Here is a 26836-nt window from a genome sequence, read left to right as displayed (position 1 = left end):
CAAATGACAGGGATCTCATTCTTTTTTATGGCCAAATAGTACTCCTTTGTGTATATGTACCATATTTTCTTTATCCATTCATCTACTGATAGACACTGGTTGCTTCCAAATCTTGGCTATCGTGAACAGTGCTGTAATAAACACGGGAGTGTAGTATATCTTCAATGTACTGATTTCCCTTCCTTTGGCTATATATGCAGTAGTGGGATTGCTGCATTATATGGTAGTTCTATTTTTAGGGTTTTTTTTTTTTTTTTTTTGAATCTACAAACTGTTGTCCATAGTGGCTTTACTAATTTACATTCTCACCAACAGTGTATGAGGGTTTCCTTTTCTCCACATCCTCACCAGCATTTGTTATTGCCTGTCTTTTGCGTAAAAGCCATTTTAACTGGGGTGAGATGATACCTCATTATAGTTTTCATTTGCATTTCTCTGGTGATCAGTGATGTTGAGCACCTTTTCATATGCTTGTCTGCCATATGAATATATTCCTTTGAGAAATGTCTATTCAGATCTTTTGCCCATTTTAAAATTGGATTTTTTCCTATAGAGTTGTTGAGCTCCTTATATATTCTGGTTATTAATCCCTTGTCAAATGGATAGTTTGCAAATATTTTCTCCCATTCTGTGGGTTGTTTCTTCACTTTGTTGTTTCCTTTGCTGTGCAGAAGCCTTTTAACTTGACATGATCCCATCTGTCCATTTTTGCTTTAGCTACCTGTGCTTGTTGGTTATTACTCAAAAAATCTTTCCACAGTCCAATGTCCTGGAGAGTTTTCTCAATGTTTTGTTTTAGTACTTTCATAGTTTGAGGTCTTAAATTTGAGTATTTAACTCATTTTTAGTTGATTTTTGTATATGGCAAGAGATAGGGGTTTCGTTTCATTCTTCTGTATATGGATATCCAGTTTTCCCAGCACCATTTATTAAAGAAACTGTCCTTGCCCCAACGTATGTTCTTAGCACCTCTGTTGAAAATGAGTTCACTGTAGATGTATGGATTTGTTTCTGGGTTCTCGATTCTGTTCCATCGGTCTATGCATCTGTTTTTATGGCAGTACCATGCTGTTTTGGTTGTTATAACTCTGTGGTATAATCTGAAGTCAGGTAATGTTATTTCTCCAGTTTTGTTCTTTTCTATCAGGATAGCTTTGGCTATTCTGGGTCTTTTGTAGTTCTATGTAAGTTTCAGAATTGTTTCATTTTTGTGAAGAATATCATTGGTATTTTTGATAGGGATTGTGCTGCATCTGTAGATTGTTTTGGGTGTTATGGACATTTTAACAATGTTGATTCTTCCAATCCATGAACATGGAATATCTTACCCTTTTTTGTGTCCTCTTTAATTTCTTTCATCAGTGTTTTATATATTTCATTGTATTTCATTTCTTTGGTTAATTCCTAGGTATTTTATTTGTACCTACTGTAAATAGGGTTACTTTCTTGATTTTTCAGATTGTTCGCTGTTGGCATATAAAAACACTACTAATTTTTGTACATCAATTTTTTATCCTGTAACTTTATTAAATTGATCAGTTCTAACAGTTTTTTGGTGGAGTCTTTAGGATTTTCTAAATATAAGTTCATATCATCTGAAAAATAGGATAATTTACTTTTTCCTTTCCAATTTGGATGCCCCTTCTTTCTTTCTCTTGTTTGATTGCTCTAGTTAAGACTTCCAGTACTATGCTGAATAACAGTGATGAAAGTGAGTATCCTTGCCATTTTCCAGATCTCAGAAGAAAGCTTTCAACTTTTCATTTATCATCCTTTTAGTATGATACAAGCTGCAGGTCTATCGTATATGGCTTTTATTGTGTTATATTCCTTCTATACCCAGTTTAAGTTTTTTGTTTTTTGTTTTTTTAAATCACGAAAGGATGTTGAATTTTATCAAATGCTTTTCCAGCATCAATTGAAATGTTCATATGGTTTTTGTCCTTCATTCTGTTGATATGATGTATCACATTGATTGATTTGCATATGCTGAACCATCCTCGCATCCCACGATAAATCCCACTTGATCATAACGAATAATCTTTTCCTTTTTTTTTTTTTGAGAAGGAGCCTTGCTCTGTCACCCAGGATAGAGGGCAGTGGCATGATCCTGGCTTCCTGCAACCTCCATTTCCCAAGTTCAAGCAATCCTCCCACCTCTGCCTCTTGAGTAGCTGGAATTAGAAGTGTGCACCACCATGCCTGGCTAATTTTTGTATTTTTAGAAGAGACAGGGTTTCACCATGTTGGCCAGGCTGATCTTGAACTCCTGACCTCAAGTGATCCACCTGCCTCAGCCTCCCAAAGTGCTGGGATTACAGACACGAACCACTGTGCCCAGCCTGAATAATCTTTGTAATGTGTTGTTGAATTTGGTTTGCTAGTATTTTGCTGATGATTTCTGCATCAATGTTCAGCAGGGATATTGGCCTGTAGTTTTTGTTTTTGTCTGTCTGGTTTTGGTATTAGGGTAACTAGCCTTGTAGAAGGAGTCTGGAAGTATTCCCTCCTCCATTTTTCAGAATAGTTTGAGTAGGACTAGTGTTATTTCTTTTTTAAATGTTTGGTAAAATTCAGCAGTGAGGCCATCAGGTCCCATTTTTTCTTTACTAGGAGATTTTTATTACAGCTTGGATTTCATTATTTGTTATTTGTCTGTTCAGGTTTTGGATTTCTTCATGGTTCAACCTTCATAGGATGTATCTGTCTAGAAATTTATCCATTTCTTCTAGATTTTCCAACTTATTGGCATATAGTTGCTCATAGTATCCTCTAGTAATCCTTTGAATTTCTGTGGTATCAGGTGTAAGGTCTCCTTTTTCATCTGATTTTATTTATTTGAGTCTTCTTTCTTTTTTTTCAGTCTAGCTAAAGGTTTGTCAATTTTATGTTTTCAAAAAACAACTTTTTATTTTGTTGATCTTTTTTACTTTTTTGTTTTGATTTCATTTATTTCTGCTCTGATCTTTATTATTTCTTGTCTCCTGCTAATTTTGGGTTTGGTTTGCTCTTGCTCTTCTAATTCTTTAGGATGCATCGTTGGATTGGTTATTTGAGGGTTTTCTACATTCTTGATGTAGGCTCTTATAGCTTATACACTTTCCTCTTAGTATGGCTTTCACTGTATCTCACAGGCTTTGGTATGTTGTGTTTCCATTATCATTTGTTGCAAGAAATTTTAAAATTTCCATCTTAATTTCATTGACGAACTGGTCATTTAGGAGCATACTGTTTATTTTCCATGTGCTTGTATAGTATCTAAAATTCCTCCTCTTATTGATTACTAGTTTTATTCCATTGTGGTCAGAAAATATACTTGATATAATTTCAATTTTTTGAATGTTATCCAAGACTTGTTTTATGGCCTAACATGGTCCATCCTTGAGAATGATCCATGTGTTGAGGAGAAGAATGTGTATTCTGCAGCTGATGGATGAAGTGTTCTGTAGGTAACTATTAGGTCCATTTGACATATAGTGCAGATTAGGTAAATTTTTTTAGTTGATCTTCTATCTCGATTATCCAGTGCTGAAAGTGGGGTATTGAAGTCTCCAGCTCTTATTGTATTGAGGTCCATCTCTCCTTCTTTAGCTCTAATATTTGCTTTACCTATTTGGGTGTTCCAGTGTTGGGTGCATATATATGTAGAACTTATATCCTCTTGCTGAATTGACCCCCTTATCATTATATAATGACCTTTGCCTCTTTTTATAGTTTTTGTCTTGAAATCTATTTTGTCTGATATACATATAGCTACTCCCGCTCTTTTTTAGTTTGCATCAGCATGGAATATCTTTGTCCCTCACTTTATTTTCAGTTTATATGTGTCTTTACAGATAAAGAGTGCTTCTAGTAGGCAAAAGGTCAGTGGGCCTTGTTTTTGTATCCATTCAACCACTCCATGTCTTTTGATTGGAGAGTTTCGTCCATTTACATTCAACATTATTATTAATAAGGACTTATTCCTGTGGCTTTGTTTTCTGGTTGTTTTGTGGTCTTCTCTGCCTTCTTTCCTGTCTTCCTTTACTGCAGGTGTTTTTCTCTGGTGGTATGTTTAAATATCTTGCTTTTTTATTTTTTGTGTATCTGTTGTATGTTTTTGGCTTGAGTTTGCTTGCAAATAGTATCATAACCCATTACTGTAAAGTGGTGACAATTTAAAACTGATTTCATAAACAAACTAACAAACAAGCATAGAGAAAACCAATACAAACTCTACATTTTAACTTCAGCACTCCACTTTTCAATGTTTGTTATCTCTACTTCTTTTCTTTTTTCTTTTTTAAGACAGGGTCTCACACTGCTGCCTAGGCTGGAGTGCAGTAGTATGATCTCAGCTCATTACAACCACTGCCTCCCAGCTCAAGCAATCCTCCCACCTCAGCCTCCCAAGTAGCTGGGTCTACAGGCACACACCACTACACTTGGTCAATTTTTTGCTTTTTTTTGTAGAGATGCAGTCTCACTGTGTTGTCCAGGCTGGTCTCAAATTCCTGGACTCAAGCAATCTGTCCACCTTGGCCACCCAAAGTGCTGTGATTACAGGTGTAAGCCACCATGCCCAACCTGTTTTTAGCTATTGTTTCTATTTATATATTATTGTGCCGTTTATGTCTTGAAAAGTTGTCATAGTTAATATTTTTGATTGGTTCCTCTTTTAGTCTTTCTACTCAAGATATGGGTAGTTTATACACAACAATTACAATGTTATTCTGTGTACTTATCAATGAGTTTTGCACCTTCAGATGATTTCTTAGTGTTCATTAATGTCCTTTTGTTTCAGATTAAAGTCCTTTTCTTTCAGATAAAAGAACTACCTTTAGCATTTCTTGTAAGTCTGGTGTTGATGAAATCCTCCAGCTTTTGTGTGTCTGGAAAAGTCTTTTCATGTTTGAAGGATATTTTGACTGGATACGCTATTTTAGTGTGAAAGTTTTTTGTTTTTGTTTTTGTTTTTTCCCCAGGATTTTAAATATGTTATGCCACTCTCTCCTGGCCTGTAAGGTTTTCACTGAGAAGTCTGCTTCCAGATGCACTGGAGCTCCATTGTATATTATTTGTTTCTTTTCTCTTCCTGCTTTTAGAATTCTTTCTCTATCTTTGACCTTTGGGAGTTTGATTATTAAATGCCTTGAGAGTCTTATTTGGGTTAAATCTGCTTCGTGTTGTATAACCTTCTGGTATTTGAATACTGATATGTTTCTCTAGTTTGGGAAGTTCTGTTATTAACTCTCTGAATAAATTTTCTATGCCAATCTCTCTCTCTACCTCCTCTTTAAGACCAGTAACTCTTAAATTTGCCCTTTTGAGGCTATTTTCTATTGTCGGTGTGCTGCATTTTTATTTTATTCTTTTTATTTTGTCTCCTTTGTGTATTTTCAAATAACCTGTCTTCAAGCTCACTAATTCTTACTTCTGCCTCATCAACTATGTTGAGACTCTGACACATTCTTTGTTACATCAACTGCATTTTTCAACTCCAGAATTTCTGTTCTTTTTAATTATTTCAATTGCTTTGTTAAATTTACCTGATAAATTTTCTGAATTTCTTTTCTGTTATCTCGAATTTTGTTGAGTTTCCTCAAAATAGCTATTTTGAATTCTGTCTGAAAGGTCACATATCTCTGTCTCTCTGGGATTGGTCCCTGGTGCCTTAGTTCATGTGGTGAAGTAATATTTTCCTAGACAGTCTTGATGTTTGTAAATGTTGATCAGTGATTGGGCATTGAAGAGTTAGGTATTTATTGTATGTTTGTACCCATTCTTCCTGCGAAAGCTTTCCAGGTATTCAAAGAAACTTGGGCATTGTGATCTAAGTTTTTGGTCACTGAAGCCACATCTGCATTAGGGGCACCCCAAACCCCTAGCTCTTGCAGACTCACAGAGGTATTATTTTGATGGTGTTGGATAAGATCTGGAAGAATTCTCTGGATTACCAGGCAGAGATTCTTACTCTCTTCCTTCATTTTCTCCCAAATGAATGGGGTCCCTCTCTGTGCTGAGTTTCCTGGAGCTCAGGTGGAGTGACACAAGTACCCCTGTGGCCACCAGCACTAGTACTGTGCTGGGTCAGACCTGAAGCCATCACAGCACTGGGACTCACCCAAGGCCTACAGTAACCACTGCCTGGCTATGTATGTTCACTCAAGGCCCTAGAGCTCCATAATCAGCTGGTGGCAAAGCCAGCCAGGCTTCTGTCCTTCCCTTCAGGTCAGTGGGTTGCCCCTTGGTTCCAGGTGAGTCCAGAGATGCCATCCAGGAGTTAGGGCTTAGAGCTGAAAACCTTAGGAATCTACCTGGTGCTCTATTATTCTGCAGCTGAGCTGGCATCCAAGTCACAAGACAAAGTCCTTCCTACTCTTCCCTACCCTTTCCACAAGCATAGTCTTTCCCTATGGCTACCACTACTCCAGGCCCATGTCAAGTACTGCCTGGCTACCACCAGTGTTTATTCATGGCGTAAGAGCTCTTCAGTCACCTTATGGTGAATGCTGACAGGCCTGGGACTGGCTCTTCAGGGCAGTGGGCTCCCCTCTGGCCCAGGTAGGTCCAGAAATGCGGTCCGAGATCTACCCCACTGGTAACTAACTGCAACATGAAATCTTCTTTACCCTTCCCTCTCCTTTTCTCAATCATAAAGAGTCCTTCCTTACAGCCACCACAGCTGGGAATGTGTTGGGTCATACCTGAAGCCAGCACATCTCTGAGTGTTACCTCAGGACCACAGCAAGTACTGTCTGAATACCGTTGCTGATTATTCAGGACCCAGGGGCTCTTTGGTCAGCAGGTGATGAATCCTGCCAGGACTGGGTGTTCCCTTCTAGCTCAGTATGTGTCATGCTGTCTGGGAATTAGGGCCTGGAATCGGCCTTGGTACTCTGCCTGGTGCCTTATCCTACTATAGCTGAGCTGGTATCCAAGTTGCAAAACAAACTCCTTTTTACTCTTTCCTCTCCTCTTTTCAAGCAGAAGGAAGGAGTCTCTCCCAGAGCTGCAAGCTGCTCCGAGACCTGAGGTTGGGGGAGGGATGGCGCAAGCACTGCCCCGGCTGCCCCTGGTGTCTCACAAGGTTATGTGCTGCTCAAGTCCACTGGCTCCAAGACCAGCACAGCACCAGGACTTGCCCAGGAATTGCAGTCCTTGTGGCCTAGTCTGCTTTTCAAGTTTATTTAGGACCCCAGAACCCTTTAGCTTGAGTGGAAAGGCTTTCCAGAACTCAAATTCAGAACACTGGAATGGGTAATTCCCCTCTGGCTAAGGCTGGTCTAAATCCTCCATCTGTGGAAACTGACTGAGCCCTGCCCAGTGTTGCTTTCTGCTGTGACAGGGCAGCACTGAGTTCCAATGCAAAGTCACACAATCACTGTGCTCTCCCTCTCCCAAACACATAGATTCTCTCTCCATTCCATGCAACCACTGCCAGCGGATGGGGAAGGGGTGGTGTCAGTAATTCAAGACTGTCTTTTCTATCCTCTTCAGTGTCTCTTTAAGTGATATGAAGACAGATCTAGGTACTGCAATCATTCACCTGATTTTTGGTTCTTATGAAGGTGATTTTTTATGTGAACATTTGTTCAATTTGGTGTTCCTGTGGGGAAGATGATAAGTGGAGGGTTCTATTTCAACATCTTGCTCTGTTGCCCCTCTCAAAAGTGTTATTCTTTTATTTTACTTTATATTTTGCTAATAGTAAGGTAGTTCCATTTTTATAAGTTTATCCATTATCTATAGTTCTTCTGTGAACTAACACTTATCTCTTGCCCATTTTTCTTGTGGATTATCTTTTTTCTTACTGCTTTGTAGTTTTTTCTTCTTTTTAATATAATGAAAATATTAACCCTTTGCTTATAGTTTGTATTCACATATATGAAATATTTTTTATCTAACACATAGCTTGTGTTTTAACTTTAAGGTATTTTGTCTAGAAGTTTTTGTTTTGGTAAAGTCAAATTAATCTTTTATTTATGGCTTTTACTTCTTTTGGCTAAGTTTAAGAAGGCCTGCCTTAAGGTTGTATCTGAATTTTCTTAAGATTTGTTTTTTAAATTCAGCCCTTTAATCCATTTGTATTGTCATTTTCATTGTGTATTAAATTCCTTTTTATACGTGGGCTTATTTCTTTATTCTTTCTGCCAATACTGGACTATTAACTGATAGACTTATGTTTTGATATTTGAAAGACTAGATTGCTCTTTTTCTTGCTCTTTTTCAAAATTATCTTGGTTATTCCTAGGCATTTATTACTCTGCGTAAATTTCAGTTTGTTTAATTAACTCTTGTGAAAAAATCCCACTGGGATCTTAGCCAGTTTGGCTAGATTCATACAGGAACATAACTTATTTCCCTATTCAGATTTTCCTTTAAATTCTTCTGTGACATTTTATTTTCTTCATAAATGTCTTACATTTAAAAAATAAAGTCTATTCCCAAGTATTTTATATTTTGTTGCTTTTATGAATAGGATCACTTTTCCTATTACATTTCCAGATCTGCTAAGTGCTAATTTTAGAAAAAACAGATTTTTAAACATCACCTTTGTAAACTACTGCTTAACCAGTAGTTTGTCAGTTGATATTCTTGATTTTCTAGAGAGAGAATATCTTCACATAATAACTGTTCTAGCAATTTTTTTCAAATCTTTAAAACTTGTCTTTATTGTATTGACTAGAAACTCCAATATAACACTGAAAATTGCACCCTTACTGTCTTAGTCCATTTATGCTGCTATAAAGAAATATCTGAGCCTGAGTAATTTATTTTTTTATTTTATTTATTTATTTTTTATTATACTTTAAGTTCTAGGGTACATGTGCACAACGTGCAGGTTTGTTACATATGTATACTTGTGCCATGTTGCTGTGCTGCACCCATCAACTCGTCAGCACCCATCAACTCGTCATTTACATCAGGTATAACACCCAATGGCATCCCTCCCTCCTCCCCCATCCCCATAATAGGCCCCGGTGTGTGATGTTCCCCCATCCCCATAATAGGCCCCGGTGTGTGATGTTCCCCTTCCAGAGTCCAAGTGATCTCATTGATCAATTCCCACCTATGAGTGAGAACATGTGGCGTTTGGTTTTCTGTTCTCGCGATAGTTTGCTGACAATGATGGTTTCCAGCTGCATCCATGTCCCTACAAAGGACACAAACTCATCCTTTTTTATGGCTGCATAGTATTCCATGGTGTATATGTGCCACATTTTCTTAATCCAGTCTGTCACTGATGGACATCTGGGTTGATTCCAAGTCTTTGCTATTGTGATAGTGCTGCAATAAACATACGTCTGCATGTGTCTTTATAGCAGCATGATTTATAATCCTTTGGGTATATACCCAGTAATGCGAGGGCTGGGTCATATGGTATTTCTAGTTCTAGATCCTTGAGGAATCGCCATACTGTTTTCCACAATGGTTGAACCAATTTACAATCCCACCAACACTGTAAAAGTGTTCCTGTTTCTCCACATCCTCTCCAGCACCTGTTGTTTCCTGACTTTTTAATGATTGCCATTCGTGTGAGATGGTATCTCATTGTGGTTTTGATTTGCATTTCTCTGATGTCAAGTGATGACGAGCATTTTTTCATGTGCCTGTTGGCTGTATGTATGTCTTCTCTTGAGAAATGTCTGTTCATATCCTTTCCCCCTTTTTGATGGGGTTGTTTTTTTCTCGTAAATTTGTTTGAGTTCTTTGTAGGTTCTGGATATTAGTCCTTTGTCAGATGAGTAGATCGCAAAAATTTTCTCTCATTCTGTAGGTTGCCTGTTCACTCTGATGGTAGTTTCTTTTGCTGTGCAGAAGCTCTTTAGTTTAATTAGATCCCATTTGTCAATTTTGGCTTTTGTTGCTGTTGCTTTTGGTGTTTTAGACATGAAGTCCTTGCCCATGCCTCTGTCCTGAATGGTATTACCTAGGTTTTCTTCTAGGGTTTTTATGGTTTTAGGTCTAACATTTAAGTCTCTAATCCATCTTGAATTAATTTTCGTATAAGGAGTAAGGAAAGGATCTAGTTTCAGCTTTCTACTTATGGCTAGCCAATTTTCCAGCACCACTTATTAAATAGGGAATCCTTTCCCCATTTCTTGTTTTTCTCAGGTTTGTCAAAGATCAGATGGCTGTAGACATGTGGTATTATTTCTGAGGGCTCTGTTCTGTTCCATTGGTCTATATCTCTGTTTTGGTACCAGTACCATGCTGTTTTGGTTACTCTAGGCTTGTAGTATAGTTTGAAGTCAGGTAGTGTGATGCCTCCAGCTTTGTTTTTTTTGATTTAGGATTGTCTTGGCAATGCGGGCTCTTTTTTGGCTCCATATGAACTTTAAAGCAGTTTTTTCCAATTCTGTGAAGAAAGTCATTGGTAGCTTGATGGGAATGGCATGGAATCTATAAATTACCTTGGGCAGTATGGCCATTTTCATGATATTGATTATTCCTATCCATGAGCATGGTATGTTCTTCCATTTGTTTGTGTCCTCTTCTATTTCACTGAGCGGTGGTGTGTAGTTCTCCTTGAAGAGGTCCTTTACATCCCTTGTAAGTTGGATTCCTAGGTATTTTATTCTCTTTGAAGCAATTGTGAATGGAAGTTCATTCATGATTTGGCTCTCTGTCTGTTACTGGTGTATAAGAATGCTTGTGATTTTTGCACATTAATTTTGTATCCTGAGACTTTGCTGAAGTTGCTTATCAGCTTAAGGAGATTTTGGGCTGAGACGACGGGGTTTTCTAAATATACAATCATGCCATCTGCAAACAGGGACAATTTGACTTCTTCTTTTCCTGACTGAATACCCTTTATTTCTTTCTCTTGCCTGATTGCCCTAGCCAGAACTTCCAACACTATGTTGAATAGGAGTGGTGAGAGAGGGCATCCCTGTCTTGTGCCAGTTTTCAAAGGGAATGCTTCCAGTTTTTGCCCATTCAGTATGATATTGGCTATGGGTCTGTCATAAATAGCTCTTATTGAGATATGTTCCATCAATACCGAATTTATTGAGCGTTTTTAGCATGAAGGGCTGTTGAATTTTGTCAAAGGTCTTTTCTGCATCTGTTGAGATAATCATGTGGTTTTTGTCTTTGGTTCTGTTTATATGCTGGATTATGTTTATTGGTTTGCGTATGTTGAACCAGCCTTGCATCCCAGGGATGAAGCCCACTTAATCATGGTGGATAAGCTTTTTGACGTGCTGCTGGATTCGGTTTGCCAGTATTTTATTGAGGATTTTTGCATCGATGTTCATCAGGGATATTAGTCTAAAATTCTCTTTTTTTGTTGTGTCTCTGCTAGGCTTTGGTATCAAGATGACGTTGGCCTCGTAAAATGAGTTAGGGAGGATTCCCTCTTTTTCTATTGATTGCAATAGTTTCAGAAGGAATGGTACCAGCTCCTCCTTGTACCTCCGGTAAAATTCGGCTGTGAATCCGTCTGGTCCTGGACTTTTTTTGGTTGGTAGGCTATTAATTATTGCCTCAATTTCAGAGCCTGCTATTGGTCTATTCAGGGATTCAACTTCTTCCTGGTTTAGTCTTGGGAGAGTGTAAGCGTCCAGGTAATTATCCATTTCTTCTAGGTTTTCTAGTTTATTTGCGCAGAGGTGTTTATAGTATTCTCTGATGGTAGTTTGTATTTCTGTGGGGTTGGTGGTGATATCCCCTTTATCATTTTTTATTGCGTCTATTTGATTCTTCTCTCTTTTCTTCTTTATTAGTCTTGCTTGTTGATCTTTTCAAAAAACCGGCTCCTGGATTCATTGATTTTTTGGAGGGTTTTTTGTGTCTCTGTCTCCTTCAGTTCTGCTCTGATCTTAGTTATTTCTTGCCTTCTGCTAGCTTTTGAATGTGTTTGCTCTTGCTTCTCTAGTTCTTTTACTTGTGATGTTAGGGTGTCAATTTTAGATCTTTCCAGCTTTCTCTTGTGGGCATTTAGTGCTATAAATTTCCCTCTACACACTGCTTTAAATGTGTCCCAGAGATTCTGGTATGTTGTATCTTTGTTCTCATTGGTTTCAAAGAACATCTTTATTTCTGCCTTCATTTTGTTATGTACCCAGTAGTCATTCAGGAGCAGGCTGTTCAGTTTCCATGTAGTTGAGCGGTTTTGATTGATTTTCTTAGTCCTGAGTTCTAGTTTGATTGCACTGTGGTCTGAGAGACAGTTTGTTATAATTTCTGTTCTTTTACATTTGCTGAGGAGTGCTTTACTTTCAACTGTGTGGTCAATTTTGGAATAAGTGCGATGTGGTGCTGAGAAGAATGTATATTCTGTTGATTTGGGGTGGAGAGTTCTGTAGATGTCTATTAGGTCTGCTTGGTGCAGAGTTGAGTTCAATTCCTGGATATCCTTGTTAACTTTCTGTCTCGTTGATCTGTCTAATGTTGACAGTGGGGTGTTGAAGTCTCCCATTATTAATGTATGGGAGTCTAAGTCTCTTTGTAAGTCTCTAAGGACTTGCTTTATGAATCTGGGTGCTCCTGTATTGGGCGCATATATATTTAGGATAGTTAGCTCTTCCAGTTGAATTGATCCCTTTACCATTATGTAATGTGAGCCTGAGTAATTTATAAGGAAAAGAAGTTTATTTGGGTCACAGTTCTGCAAGCCGTATAAAAGTACGGCCCCAGCATCTGCTCCTGCTGCTGAGTGCATCATGCTGCTTCCACTCATGGTGGAAGGCTAAGGGGAGCTGGCAGGTGCAAAGGTCATGTGGCAAAAAAGTGGAAGCAGAAAGAAGGGAGGGAGATGTCAGATCTTGTTAAATAACTCTCGGAAGTAGGAGAGTAAGAACTCACTCATTACCATGAGAATGGCACCAAGCCATTCATGAAGGATCCACTCCCATGACCTAAACACTTCCCATTAGGCCTCAACTCCAACATTAGGGATCAAATTTTGACTAAGATTTAGAGGGGTCAAATATCCAAACCACAGCACATGTCTTATCCCTGAGTTTAAAAGGAATGTGTCAATGTGTCTGTTTTACCACTAAGTATGATATTTATGCAATTTTCTAGTTTCTGTATCAATTTTATAATCTTTAGGAAGTTTTTCATCTATTCCTAGTTGCCAAGAGTTTTCAATATGAGGGGATGTTATAGTTTATCAAGTCCTTTTGCGGCATCAAGTGAGGTAAGAGGTGAATCATACTGATAAGATTTTCTAATGCTGAGACATTCTTGCATTCCTTGAACAAAACCTACCTGGTCACAGTGTATTATTATTTTACCATGCTATCAATCTGCTGTTATTTTCCTTAGGATTAGGTGAATAAGCAAGTGAATGAGTATGTATGTATGTATGTATAAATGAGATGGGGTCTTGCTCTGTCACCCAGGCTGGAGTGCAGTAGCATGATCTTGGCTCACTACAACCTCAAACTTCTGGGCTCAAGCACTCCTCCCACCTGAGCTTCCCAAGTAGCTGGGACTATAGGTATGTGCCACTATGCCCCACTTCTGTATCTATTTTATAAGTGAGACTGGCTTAGTTTTCCTGTATTATCATTGCCTGGTTTTGGTATTAGACTAATAATACCTTCATAAATAAATCAAATAGCTTAAAACAGTATTATCCTAAGTGGTTTTTTACATGGTGGAAAATGTAAATGAACTTCCTCCTTTTCAAGAGAAATTAATACTCCATAAGACGTCAAATATTTAGAATTGAGTAATATAAGAATAGCCTTCTAACTAGTCTCCCTGCCTCCACTGTGGTTTCCTGCCCAATCAATCATCTATACTAGTATTTTGATTTTTCTAAAGCTCTTCAATAGCTTCCTATTGCCTAAAACAGTAGTACTCAATTACAGTCAGGTAAACGTGTATCAAGATACTTTACTTACCAGAATTTTACAGTGTGAATGTGTGTCAAGCAAAACATGCTTTCTATACTCCCTCCATAATTTTGATATACCTAAAATATGCTTAATGCGGATGTGGGTGGGGGAAATGTGTTTAAAAATAGCTCCCATGGCCAGACACAGTAGCTCATGCCTGTAAACCCAGCACTTTGAGAGGCTGAGGCAGGAGGATTGCTTGAGGCCAGTTGTTCAAGACCAACCTGGGCAATATAGTGGGATTCCCTCTCTATAAAAAATAAAAATAGCTGAGTGTGACAGTGCGTACCCGTGGTCCCAGCTACTCACGAGGCTGAGGCGGGAAGATCACTTGAGCCCAGGAGGTCAAGGTTGCAGTGAGCCAGGATTGCATCACTGTACTCCAGCCTGGGTGACAGAGTGAGACCTTGTCTCAAAAACAAAAGCAAACAAAAATAGCTCCCTCTACTGTTACCCAGAAGTAAAAGGAAACTAAAGGTACAATTCCCTAGCTAGGTATACAAGGTATATATATAGGTATATAATTTTGCTCCAGTGATCTCTCTAGTCACCTCTTTCCCTGCTCCCCACCCTCATCATACATTATACAACTACAACCTCAACTCTACTCAAACTATAGCCAAGCTACTTGTAATTTCCAAAACAAACTTCACTGTTACACTCTTCAATGCCTGTGTGCTTACCTTTTCTTGGCATGCCTTCCCTGCTAATCCAACTTCTATTTAGTCTTAAAAACCATTTCAGATGTCCTCTCTTATGAAACTTTCCGTGTAGACCCCTCATCTACCACAAATTAATCACTCCTTCCTCTGCATTACCTTTGTATCTTGCTGCAAACTCATCTAACAACTGAGTGCTTATGAGTCAAGCACTTCACCAAGAACCTTATATCTTTTGTTGAATTTTCACAACCACCCTATTAACTAGGAGGTATTATACCCATCTATCTAAAATTCAGATAGATTAAGCTGCTTTGACATTCAAAACCTAGTCTGAGACAAAAGTTTTTTAAAATGTTTGCTGTATTTTTTGTATACATTATTACCCACTATATACGATAAACTTGACTACTGAAGCGGCAACTACAATCACTAACCTATTGAATATAAACAAGGAATAAAAGGTTCAGAAATTAATCTTCTAGATATTTAAAGACTATCCTATAAAACAGCATAATTTTCTTCTAATAGTTATATCCCTTTGATAGTTCCACAAAAGTGGTTATAGATAAAAGTTTCTCAAGTGCTTTATGGTTGTTTGTTTCTGTTACTAAAGCCAAGGTATAAATGCTTTCTCTTGATAGGTAATAGAACTTCTGGTGAATCTGGATTTGGGGGATTTCCCCTCCCAAACCACAAAACATTTAGATGGAAAAGGAGTTCTACTCAGGATTAAGGATTTTATAGAATTATGGACAAGAAGGAACTTGGAAGAATACATTCACAATTACATCCTTTCAGTGAAATGATGCTTGCTTTTCCTCTGCTGAGGACCTGGGTTGCTTTGTAATAGTCCTAATCTTTAGAATTTCTGCCTATGTGTGTCAAAAATAGGTCTCTATAGTTTCTGCCCTGAATCTTTCCTCTTAGGCGGCATAAAAGCAGTCTTCAAAGAAATATGCACACTGGAGTCAGAACAAGTATGAGTTTTCATGCTGTCACTGGCTCTGTAACTTCTCTAAATTTCAGTCCTTATCTGCCTAATCTCACAGTATTACAGAAAAATTAAATGGGATAATCCACTTAAGCACTTAGCATAGTACCTGGCACAGAGTAAATGTTTAAAAAATGTGGCTGCTTTTTTTCTTAAATAAGGGCAGGCTTGTTGGCTCATGCCTGTAATTCTCAGCACTTTGCAAGGCCAAGGGAGGAAGAGTGCTTGAGGCCAGGAGTTTGACATCACCCTGGGAAACACAGTGAGACCCTGTCTCTACAAAAAAATTAAAAATTAGCCGGGAATGGTGGTGCACACCTGTAGTCCTAGCTACTTGGGAGGCTGAGGTGGGAGGATCACTTGAGCCCAGGGGTTGAGGCTGTAGTGAGCTATGATTGTGCCACTGTACAGTATCCTGGGCGACAAACTGAGATCCTGTCTTAAAAATACATACAAAAATACAACTGAAAGCAAATATTATGTCTCCCAAGTCTTTCTTTTCTTCAGGCAAACCCCTTTCAGTTCCTTCAACTGTTCCTTAAATGCTATTGTTTAAAGTATTCTCATCTTGATTGCTCTTCTCTGGAAAAGTTTCAGTTTGCCAAACTTGTCAGATCCAGAAGTGAATATGACCTTTTTCCTTGAAAATAGTTTCCAATAAAAGAAAAAACAATCTTTAAATTATGAAAGTAATAAACATTTAACTGAACACCTAGAAAATAGAAAGATGGAAGAAAATTACTCATAAGCCTAGAAGTTCATGTCCAGCCTGGGCAACAGAGCAGGATTCTGTCTCTTAAAAAATAAATACATACATAAAATTTTTCTAGCGTACAATATGTGCTGGGCATAATAAGCCATGGAATTTGCCTCCAAAAAACTTTGCAATCTATTTGCGAAGTAAATGACTAAAGCTATGATTTGAAATGTGGCTAGCCCAAACTGAGATGTGCTGTAAGTATAAAATTTTCAAATTTACAGTATAAAAATAGATGTAAATATCTCAATAATAATTTTTATATTGATTAGGTAATCAATATAATTACTTCCACACATTGAAGTGATATTGTGGATACAATAGTTAAATATATGTACATTAAAATTAATTTGTTTCTTTTTATCTATTAAAGTGTCTACTAAGAAATTTAAAATGATATATGTGGTTTGCACAGTATTTCTAGTGGACAGTATTGGTCCAGAGACATGAGAGAACCTGGTACTTATGGACAAGTCACATAATTTATCCTACAGTAAGAGAAAAAAGTAGCAAACAAGACAAGGGCCAAATCAGCTAATCAGCGGTTGAATCTGTGCCTATGTTTAAAGAACTGTTTCAAGCCATTTGGGGAAAAAAAGAATAAGACAGAAGTTATCCCTATTTTCAAGGAATTCATAGTCTAAAAGAAGAGACAAGATGAGAGTTAAACTTAACCCCAGTAATCCCCGCTGCCAGGAACAAGGTGCTATGTTCAGGGACTTCCTCAACTCCACAGCTGTCTGGCTCCAGGTGTCTAGTGCTGCATTCCCACTTGCTCTCATTTTCTGTCCTTCAGACTCTCTAGTGGTAAACAGAGGATGCATATCTGCTTGACACATACACGAGATGACAACTTCATTTTAAACACAGATGTTGCTAGTATCTTACTTAGCAGTATCTCTCCTTGCACATGGGCTGTCCCACTCCAGTCAAGGGTATTAGGAAGATCTATAATTGACAGCATTCACACAGACACGTATCTTCTACTCTAGACCACAGTATCATTAGCCAAATATTATTTACTTCCTTGTAGCTAACAAGCACCATTAAAATATAAAGAATCATTTCAAAAAGGAAGAAACATTTTCCAAATTCTTGAGGTACCTCCATGTGCAAAGTATTACATAAGCTCTATATGGGAGACAAAGTGATAGACATTATCTAAAGCACCTAAATAAAATGTCTGCTTCTCTACATAAAATGAAGAGGTAGGCTAGTCAAATTCATCCAGAAGTAAACAATGATTGCACTATGGAAGTTTACACAAATTGGGTTATTCTTGTCATATCCCATTAAAACAGAGTTGAGAGGCCAGGGAGAAAAAGCACTCAGGGCACATGACATTGCTGCAAGAATGTAAGTAATTCTCTGCAAGCCTGGCTGCTGAAACTGCCTGCTAGAATATGAAACCAGTGTTATCTAATAGCTACTGAAACAACCTGCTGTGACCCTAAGACTAGTTTTACTCATCGCAGTTACTTATCTAACAGAACTTGCCAGCTTCCGAAACCTTTTTTTTTTTAACATTTTTAAATTTCTCCTTCACATTTTCCTTCACTCCCTATCTTTTCTTTTTCTCCCCAGACCTTTACTAGTGCCAATGAACTTTCTCAAAGAACAATATATAACATTTCTCCTTTTTATAAAACCTCCAACCTTCTCTTTGTTCTTCAGACATACTGAAGAACATACTACCCAGTCTGTGTGTATGCCTGGAATAGCAATTCTTGCTTCCCAAATAGAATGTGTTAACTTTCAAGATTTGTCCCTATACTTTAATTACTTCAAAAGTGCTAAAATTAACTTGTACTATCAACAACCTACTTACCGTGAACACAGCCCAAGAAAGGGCAGAATGACCTCCTCCATGCAGAAGGAGCAGGACTGGACCCTCTGAACCACTCTTGTAAACTCGAAAAGTGTATGAATAGTTAAAGATAAAACATCTATGTTTTTGCTCACTGAAGTTTTTCATTATTTAATCACAGTAATACTGCTAGAAACTTACATGCAAAACTGCAGACTGCCAAATGTAAGAGATGTAAGTAGACATTTCTGAGACACCAACCCTCTGTTTGAAGCATGAAGCCCACATGACCATTTTGTTCAATGAAAAAAAAATATATATAGTCCCTTTGCCCTCGTAAGGACATAGCCCCTGGATTCTAGAAACGAAACTAGTTCAACTCACTTGACTCATAAAACCTTCCCCTGGGCCCCTAAGACAGTTTATCAGTTTCAAGAATTTAATTCTTAATCCCTTCTCCAAGCATTAGACAATTACAGCCAAGAAAGATACTGGCATGGACTTACAGGCAATATTCCATAAAGAACAAGTGAGGAATAAGGTGAAATAAGTAGCAGGAATAAAGAACATTTTAGAAACTACACAAGTCTTTTAACTTAGACAACATCATAAGCTCACTAAAGAATAAGCCATTTTGCAAAGGATATATCCTTGCCAGTTTCATTCTCTACTTCTACATCTTCCATGGACTCAAAATACTGACTCCAAGGAACAGGGGAAAAGTCTCGCTTTCTTCCAGGGCTGAAAAAAAAAAGAGAGAGACATTTCAAGAAAAAATTATGCATAAAGAGATAAAATCTTGGTCAATAAACGCTAAATGTAAGTCGGTAATGAAAACAGCAAACGTATTTTCTCTTAAAAATATAAAGAATTCATCACAAAGTATCATATTAAACATGTATTTAAATAAGAATGTATTTAATGTATTGTATTACATACTAATGTAAATGCATTTAAATAAGTATTTTTAAATGTATTTAAATCTAAACATAGATTTAAGAGTAAAAATTTTAGGATTTTTCAAAATTCTTTAGTATATTTTAATCACAAATAAATTCTGTGTTCATATACACACAAAACCTGCTCATTTTTCACCTTGCTGACTTTAATATCATTAATATCATTCCTACCTCAGTCAACAGTCAATAGTCTTGGTCACTATTACTCCTTTACACATTTAATTCTCCATACTCTTTCATGCTTCCTTGTCATTCCCAAACAATCAATATACAACCTCCATGGAAGGCAAACTGACAATATCAATACCTTGAACTTAAAGGAATTTATCTGAAGAACTGCTCACACAGAAGTGTTAAGTATTCAATGCAACATCGTTTGTAACAGAGGAAAGTTGGAAAAAATCTAATATCCCTCAATAGGTGAACTGATGAAAATAAATTGTAGTAGATAGAAAAACACTAGTTGTAAAAATGAATATATTAATAAAAATCTTTATATATGAATATATAATTCCAAGATTCATATATATAACTCCAAGATGAACACGATATGCGTGCTATCACTTGGGTAAAATTGTGAAATATATGTTAAGCGTTTATGTATGTTTTCAACATCTCTGGAAGGATACTGATATAACATTTATGGTATCTCGGAAAGGGAAGTATGATTGGGAAATGAGAGGAAAAATTTTCAATCTCTATTCCTTACTATCTTTTTATTTTTGATCATGTATTATTAAAAAACGAAAAATTATTCTAAAACAAAATAAATCAGTAAGTATCTATTCACAATTTATGTCGTCAACCTTGGATGGAATACAAGAAAGAAATTCCAAGCTGTCCCAAATTTCCAACCTATTCTTCTTCCTGGTAATGGAGGAAATTCAGAATTCTATCAGCAGCAAAACATTACCTCCTGCCAGACATGTTCCTGAATATGCTATGGGGCTGATTGGAGAATATCTACAAAGTATGATACAAAGCTCCTTTTAAAAACTTAATATAAAAGCTCCTGGTTGACTATAATACTGGAAAAAAACAACAACAGAGCAGAGAGGTAGCAAGGGATCTATTCTTTCAAAAGTGAAACATTTATTGAATGTCTACTCTGTTCTAGGCATTGAACCAGGTCAATATTTCTGAATCTTAACAATGAAATCACCTGGAGAACTTTATACTCATGCTTGGGTCTCACCTCTAGAAACATATTTAAGTGGTCTGTGTTATGGCCTGAGCACTGAGGATTTTTACAGTTCCCCATGTTAAGAGAGAGGCACTATAAATACAACGATAGAGGACATGATTTGGAATAAAAGAGGAGTTCAAATTCCTTATAGTTCCTACCATTTCTCTACAAGTTCCTAACACATTATGAACTTGGTCAAATTATTCTGCCTTGGACTGCAGAGACTGAATAAAATTACTTTTAAAGAATCTAATATATCTAGCGTTTGATAATTGCTCAGCAGATGGATAATCCTATCTTCTGAAATAAAAATGACATTGTGAAGTAAATAGCAACTTCAGCCTGGACCTGCTTTTTTTCCTTTTCTGGTTGCACTTGAAATCCTATGGGAAAACTAAAAGCAGAACTTACAATTCTACTTACTCACAAGTTACTCACAAATCTACCTATCCTACACTAATTTGATTATAATGATAACATGGCATGTCAAACATGTTATAATGGATTCTAAGGATCCATGGATGAATTCTGATATCTGGACCTAGGAAATCATCACAGTAATAGTACATAATATTCACTATGCACAAACGAGTCACTGTGCCAAATACTTCACAGACATGATTCCATTTGACCCTCGCAAAACTTTTTACGCCCATTTAACAGACAAAAAAACAGATTTAGACATAAAGGTAACTTGCCAAGGCCACACAACTGCTATATGGTAGTGACAAAATTCAAATCCAGTTCTACCACTCTCTCTCCAAAGCCTCTGCTCTTTACCCCAATGCTGTATCACTTCTTTCATCCTTTTATCTTCTCATGCTGTCATTTATGCTTCTGAAAGGTAATAAGGCTTAAGTGCACATTATTAGAGGTTTTCTTTTTGTAGTCTAAATATAGCTCACTCTGCCAATGCCAAAGAACCTTTACAAGTTAGCCAGGTACCAGTTAGAGAAAAATTACTTCCTAGAAATAGAAATTATTCACAGAACACCCTCCACTTCTAATTTCCTTCATTTAAAAAAACAAAAAACAAAAAAGGCCTGTAGTCCCTGCTACTCAGGAGAGACTAGGGTGGAAGATAACTTGAGCCTAGCAGTTCTAATCCAGCCTGGGCAACAAGTGAGGCCTCATCTCTTAAAAAATAATAATAATAAATAATAATAATAATAATTAAAAAAAACAAAAAAACAGGTTCCAGGGACTCCCAACTTCTTTCTACCAAACGAATAATTCCCATTTATTTAAGGAATCAATAATTCTCCATCTCCAAAGGTTGCTCCTACTCCTACAGAGATTTTCTAGCACACCCCTAACAACTTCTTTTAAACACATAATTGGGCCAGGCGTGGTGGCTCACACCTGTAATCTCAGCACTTTGGGGGGCTGAGGTGGGCAGATTACCTGATGTCAGGAGTTCAAGACCAGCCTGGCCAATGTGGCAAAACCCCGTCACTACTAAAAATACAAAAATTAGCCAGGCATAGTGGCACATGCCTGTAGTCTCAGCTACTCAGGAAGGCTGAAGCAGGGGAATCACTTGAACCTGGGAGGCGGAGGTTGCAGTGAGCCAAAATCGTACCACTGCACTCTAGCCTGGGTGACAGAGCGAGACTTTGTCTACACACACACACACACACACAAAAACACACACACAAAAAAAACATGATTGTTTATAAACTAGAAGATTTCAATTAATTTTGTAACTAATATTAGACATTACATAGGTGGCAAGAATCTTACATTATTTTTATATTTTAGTCAGAACAGAATATTGTGAATTTTAGGGATATAGTTTAGATTGATTTTAAAAAATAGCTTTAGATTCTTATTTTATGCCTAGATACTTTATAGTCATTATAGTTTGCGTAGGCCTTTTTAAATTATAATTTTTAGATTAATTATTAACTTTTTCCTCCCATGGGGTCATAATGAAAGAATTTTAAAGTAGTGAAAGAACTTTCAAAAGCATACCAAGGTTAAGTTACTGATATGGTTTGGCTATGTCCTTACCCAAATCTCATCTTGAGTTGTAGCTCCCATAATTCCATGTGTTGTGGGAGGGACCTGGTGGGAGATAACGGAATCATGGGGGCAGTTTCCCCTATACTGTTCTCATGGTAGTGAATGAGCCTCACAAGCTCTGATGGCTTTATAAGGGGAAACCCCTTTCACTTGGGTCTCAATTCTCTCTTGTCTGCCACCATGTAAGACATGCTTATTTCCTTCCACCATGATTGTGATGCCTCCCCAGCCACGTGGAACTGTGAGTCCATTAAACCTCTTTTTCTTTATAAATTACCCAGTCTTGGATATGTCTTTATTAGCAGCGTCAAACAGACTGATACAGTTACATTTTAAAAGGAAGAATTTATTGTTGGGTGTGGTGGTGCACCCCTGTAGTCCCAGCTACTTGGGAGACTGAGACAGGATGATCACTTAAGCTGTGGAGTTCAAGGCTGTAGTGCACTACTATCACACTCGTGAATAGCCACTGTACTCTAAGCCGGGCAAAACCATGAGACCCTGTCTCTCGCTCTCAAAAAAAGGATTAATTCATTCAAAAAATATTTACTAAGAACCTACTAAATGTATAAGGCTGGAACTGACATAGGGTAATGGGAGATGCTGAGATAATTATAAAACTAGAGAGACAACGCATCTGCTGTCAAGAAATTAGTATTAAGTACGTAAATATCTAACAAAATGTACAAAGAGTTAAATACCCTAAGAAGTACAGCTAAAGTGCATTGAATGTTCAAAGGAGGAGAGAAAGATTACTTCCAGCTTGGAGAATAAAGACAGGCTTTAAAAAAAGCACACAGACACACTTAAGCTAGGCATTGAAGGACAGAAAGAATCTGCGCTGATGGAAATAGGGAGGGAGAGAGGGATAAGACATTTCAGGCAGATAAGGAGCCAGCCTGCTGCCTGTGAGAAGGAACACTGAAAACAACAACAGAATGAGGTGAGAATAATACAGCATTTTTGAAATGCCAAAAGAAGGTGACACAATTAGATAGCGGAAAAAGAATGTTAGCTTAATAAAATGGGGGATATATGTTCTTTTTCCGGTTATTTGTATGTGTGTGATTTTTTTGGAGGGGCCCAACAGTCATGGATGATATCATAGAAAATGAAGAGCCAGTCCACAGCCATAACACCCTAAATGCGCCCGATCTCATCTGATCTCAGAAGCTAAGCAGGTTCGGGCCTGGTTAGTACTTGGATGGGAGAAAATGAAGAGCCAGGCTGGACACGGTGGCTCATGCCTGTAATCCCAGCACTTTGGAGGTCAAGGGGGGAGGATCGCTTGAGCTCAGGAGATCGAGGCCAGCCTGCGCAACACAACAAGACCTCGTCTCTACTAAAAGCAAAAAAAAATTAGGTAGGCATGGTGGTGCGCGCCTGTATTTCTAGCTACTCAGGAGGCTGAGGCAGGAAGATGATTTGTGCCCAGGAGATCAAGGATGCAGTGAGCTGTGATCACACCACTGCATTCCAGCCTGGGTGACAGGGTGAAACCCTGTCTCCAAAAAGCAAACAAACAAAAAAAGAAAATGAAGAGTCAATAAAATGTAGAGACAAAAGTCTTGCAGAAAGATCAATCTGGTTACAGGCACAAGATGGACTTGATTCTGGGAAAAAATGTGTTGCAATAACCTGGCTAGAAAAGGATGGGATCAGTTAATCGGGTTGACAAAGAAAAAAGAGAAAAGAATGGGAGACTTAACTGGCAATGGAATTAAAAGTAAGAAAACAGAGAATGACCTTTCAAAGGCAATGAACAAATCTTGGGAATGTTCAAGATATGAAAGATGATTGACAGCAGAATCAAAGTCAATTTTAAACTTTTGAATAGAGAAACGAATAATTAAGTCCTACAACTTATAAGTAAAAATCTACTCTGGTAAGTAACTGTATAATTTTTTTTACATTAGAATAAAATTTATTTCAAACCTAACAAAATAAATAATTTCCTCCCACCTCCTATTGCCAAAGGAAGAAGTTTGCAGAGAGGAGACAAAGTGGTGCTGTGAAGGACACAAAGAAAATACGGTGTCTGCCTGAGTCACATGAATCAAATGTGTTTATGGACCTTTTGCTATTGTCACAGACCATGTTCAGAATTTGATGAAAGCTATGAACCCTCAATCCAGAAAAAAATGCATGCACATATATTTTGCATATAATTCCACTGGCTTCAAGAAACCTATCTATGAATCCCAAATTAAGAACGCTTAGCCTATAATTTGACCTTAACAACCTATTTCCAGCAGAAAGAGAAAAAGAATGAGGAGATACTGCATTCTTATTAGTTCCTAAATCTGAATTCATTTTCCATTTGCAACCAACTAAAGGTTTATTTTCACAACCCAGTTCTGCCTTTATTAAACTATGGGACCCTGGGCAGTCACTTTACTTCTGTAAGCCTGAGTTTCTTCATGTCAGGGGATTATAGTACCCATTTTATAGGTGTTATTATGAGGATCAAAGATGACCTTTCATCTCTTGGTTATTCTCAAATTAGTCTGTTCTACTTATCATAAAACTAATCATTTTCTAAAATTATCTTATTCCCTTATTTGTTATTATCCTCCAGTCGCTCCAACTAATTCACCACTAATGTGAGATCCATTAGAACAAGAAGGTTCTCCATTACTTCACTGATGTATTCCCAGCCCAGAGTCTGATACACATCAATGACTAATATCTGTTGACAGTCTGAAACAAATTAATGTGCATAAAGCACTTAGCTTGGTTTCTCAATAAATATTTATTACCATTATTAAATAGCTTTGAGGTTAATAATCCTTACTTAATCCTTATAAACTTTCTAGTAAAAGCAAATGGGATACTACATCAATCAAGACTGTGGTACAGGTATAAGAACAGACACAGAGATCATCTAAATAGAATCAAAAGTCCAGAAATAAACTAGTATTTATAGTCAATTTGTCAGAGGCATTTGAACCACAGCGACTCCATTTTGAGTGAGGGCTAGGAAAATGAGGCTGGAACTTGCTGGGCTGCATTCTCAGAAAGTTAGGCATTCCTAGCCTCTAGGTGTTTATGGTTAAGGGAACAAATTAATAATGTTTACTAAACAGACCCACACTTGGGAGCTTCCAGCCATCCTGATATCTGGAGAACAAAGGCATTCCTAATTTTGCTTTAAAGTTAATAATATCGATTCTTGCAAAATATAGTAATTAAGAAATTAATCCTTTATCACAAACCCTTGTAGCAGAACACATCTCTCCATATATACAAGCATTATATCTAGAGTGGATGCATTCCTCCTCTTACTTTCGGGAACGTCTACTCTCTCTATGGAGTAGCTGTTCTTTCACCACTTTACTTTCTCAATAAACTTGCTTTTACTTTGCACTGTGGACTTGCCCTGAATTCTTTCTTGAGCGAGATCCAAGAACCCTCTCTTGGGGTCTGGATCGGGACCCCTTTCCTGTAACAAACTGATTTTCAACAAAGGGGCCAAGATAAATTCAATGGGGGAAATGATATTGGGACATCTGGATATCCACATGCAAACGTACAAATCCAGACCCCTTCCTCACACCATATACATAATTAACTCAAAGTGTATCATAAACCTAAACAGAAGAATAAAACTCTGAGAAGAAAAAAACAAGTAAAACTCTGTGATGCTGGATTAGGCAACAGTTTCTCAGATACAACACCCAAAGCAGAAGTGATAAAAAAGATACAGGACTTGAACTTCATTAAAATAAATATCTTTTCATTAAACTATACACCATTTTCATACTATAGCTACATACAGAAAGCAGTAAGTATAGTTTCATGGATAAGAATGTGGGCTCTGAAGTCAGATTCTTTTAGTCTAAATTTCATTTCCCATAACTATGAGCTATGTGACTGTTGGCATTTCTTCAATTGTAAGCTTTGAAAAGTGATTATTAGTAAGTACTTCCTGTTAGTTATTATAGAAACATGGTTTATAGTTGAGCTACATGGTAGACCAATTGTACTTCTTGTACAACTTTTTGCTTTTTTCCAGAATAATTGTCTTTTTAATTTTGTTTGCTTAGTTTTCTATTACAGTGTCACTAATTGTTTCCCAAAACCTTTTGATAGGCAAAAGACATTAATAGGTTTTTCCCTAAAGAGGAAACACAAACAGCCCATAAACATACGAAAAGGTTTCCAATTTAAGAGACATAAATTTAAAATTACAGTGAAGTATCCTATTTCACATCCATCACGTTGACAAAATATAGGAAGCCAGACATTAACAGGTATTAACAAGGAAACAGGGAAGGCTATTTGGAAAACAGTAAAGCATCACCTAATAAAATTAGACAAGTGGCCTTCAACTTGGTAATTTTACGTTACAAAGAACCTCCTGCACACAGGCATCAAAACACACATATAAGAATGTTTGTAGACACGTCTATAAAAGCAAAGAATAACAAGCAAGCTAAATATGCATCACCAATAGAATATACAAACTGTGATGTATCTGGATAATAGAATATAGCATAGCAGTGAAAATAAATTTAAGAGTTACATGAATTTGAAAAATACTTAGAGAAAGAAATAAGCACAGAAGAATAAATCCTGTATAATTCCATTAATAATAATGTTCAAAAACAGGCA

The 26836-nt window shown here is 37.3% G+C and overlaps 1 protein-coding gene across 2 annotated transcripts in view; it reads right to left on the bottom strand.

Annotated features, from left to right (window-relative positions):
* PPME1 (protein phosphatase methylesterase 1) overlaps positions 1-26836 on the bottom strand; it is an 84076-nt gene that overhangs the window by 33101 nt on the left and 24139 nt on the right. For both annotated transcript variants that reach the window (XM_025358294.1, XM_025358295.1), the window contains exons 2-3: positions 18700-18793; positions 18074-18166 (exon numbers count right to left, since the gene is read on the bottom strand). In XM_025358294.1, coding sequence (XP_025214079.1) covers positions 18074-18166; positions 18700-18793 — 187 coding nt within the window. The remainder of the gene's footprint in view (positions 1-18073; positions 18167-18699; positions 18794-26836) is intronic.

This window comes from Theropithecus gelada, chromosome 14 (assembly GCF_003255815.1).
Source record: "Theropithecus gelada isolate Dixy chromosome 14, Tgel_1.0, whole genome shotgun sequence".
Classification (NCBI taxonomy): Eukaryota; Metazoa; Chordata; class Mammalia; order Primates; family Cercopithecidae; genus Theropithecus; species Theropithecus gelada.
The sequence above is the reverse complement of the archived record's forward strand: the minus strand, read 5'-3'. Positions and strand labels throughout refer to the sequence as shown.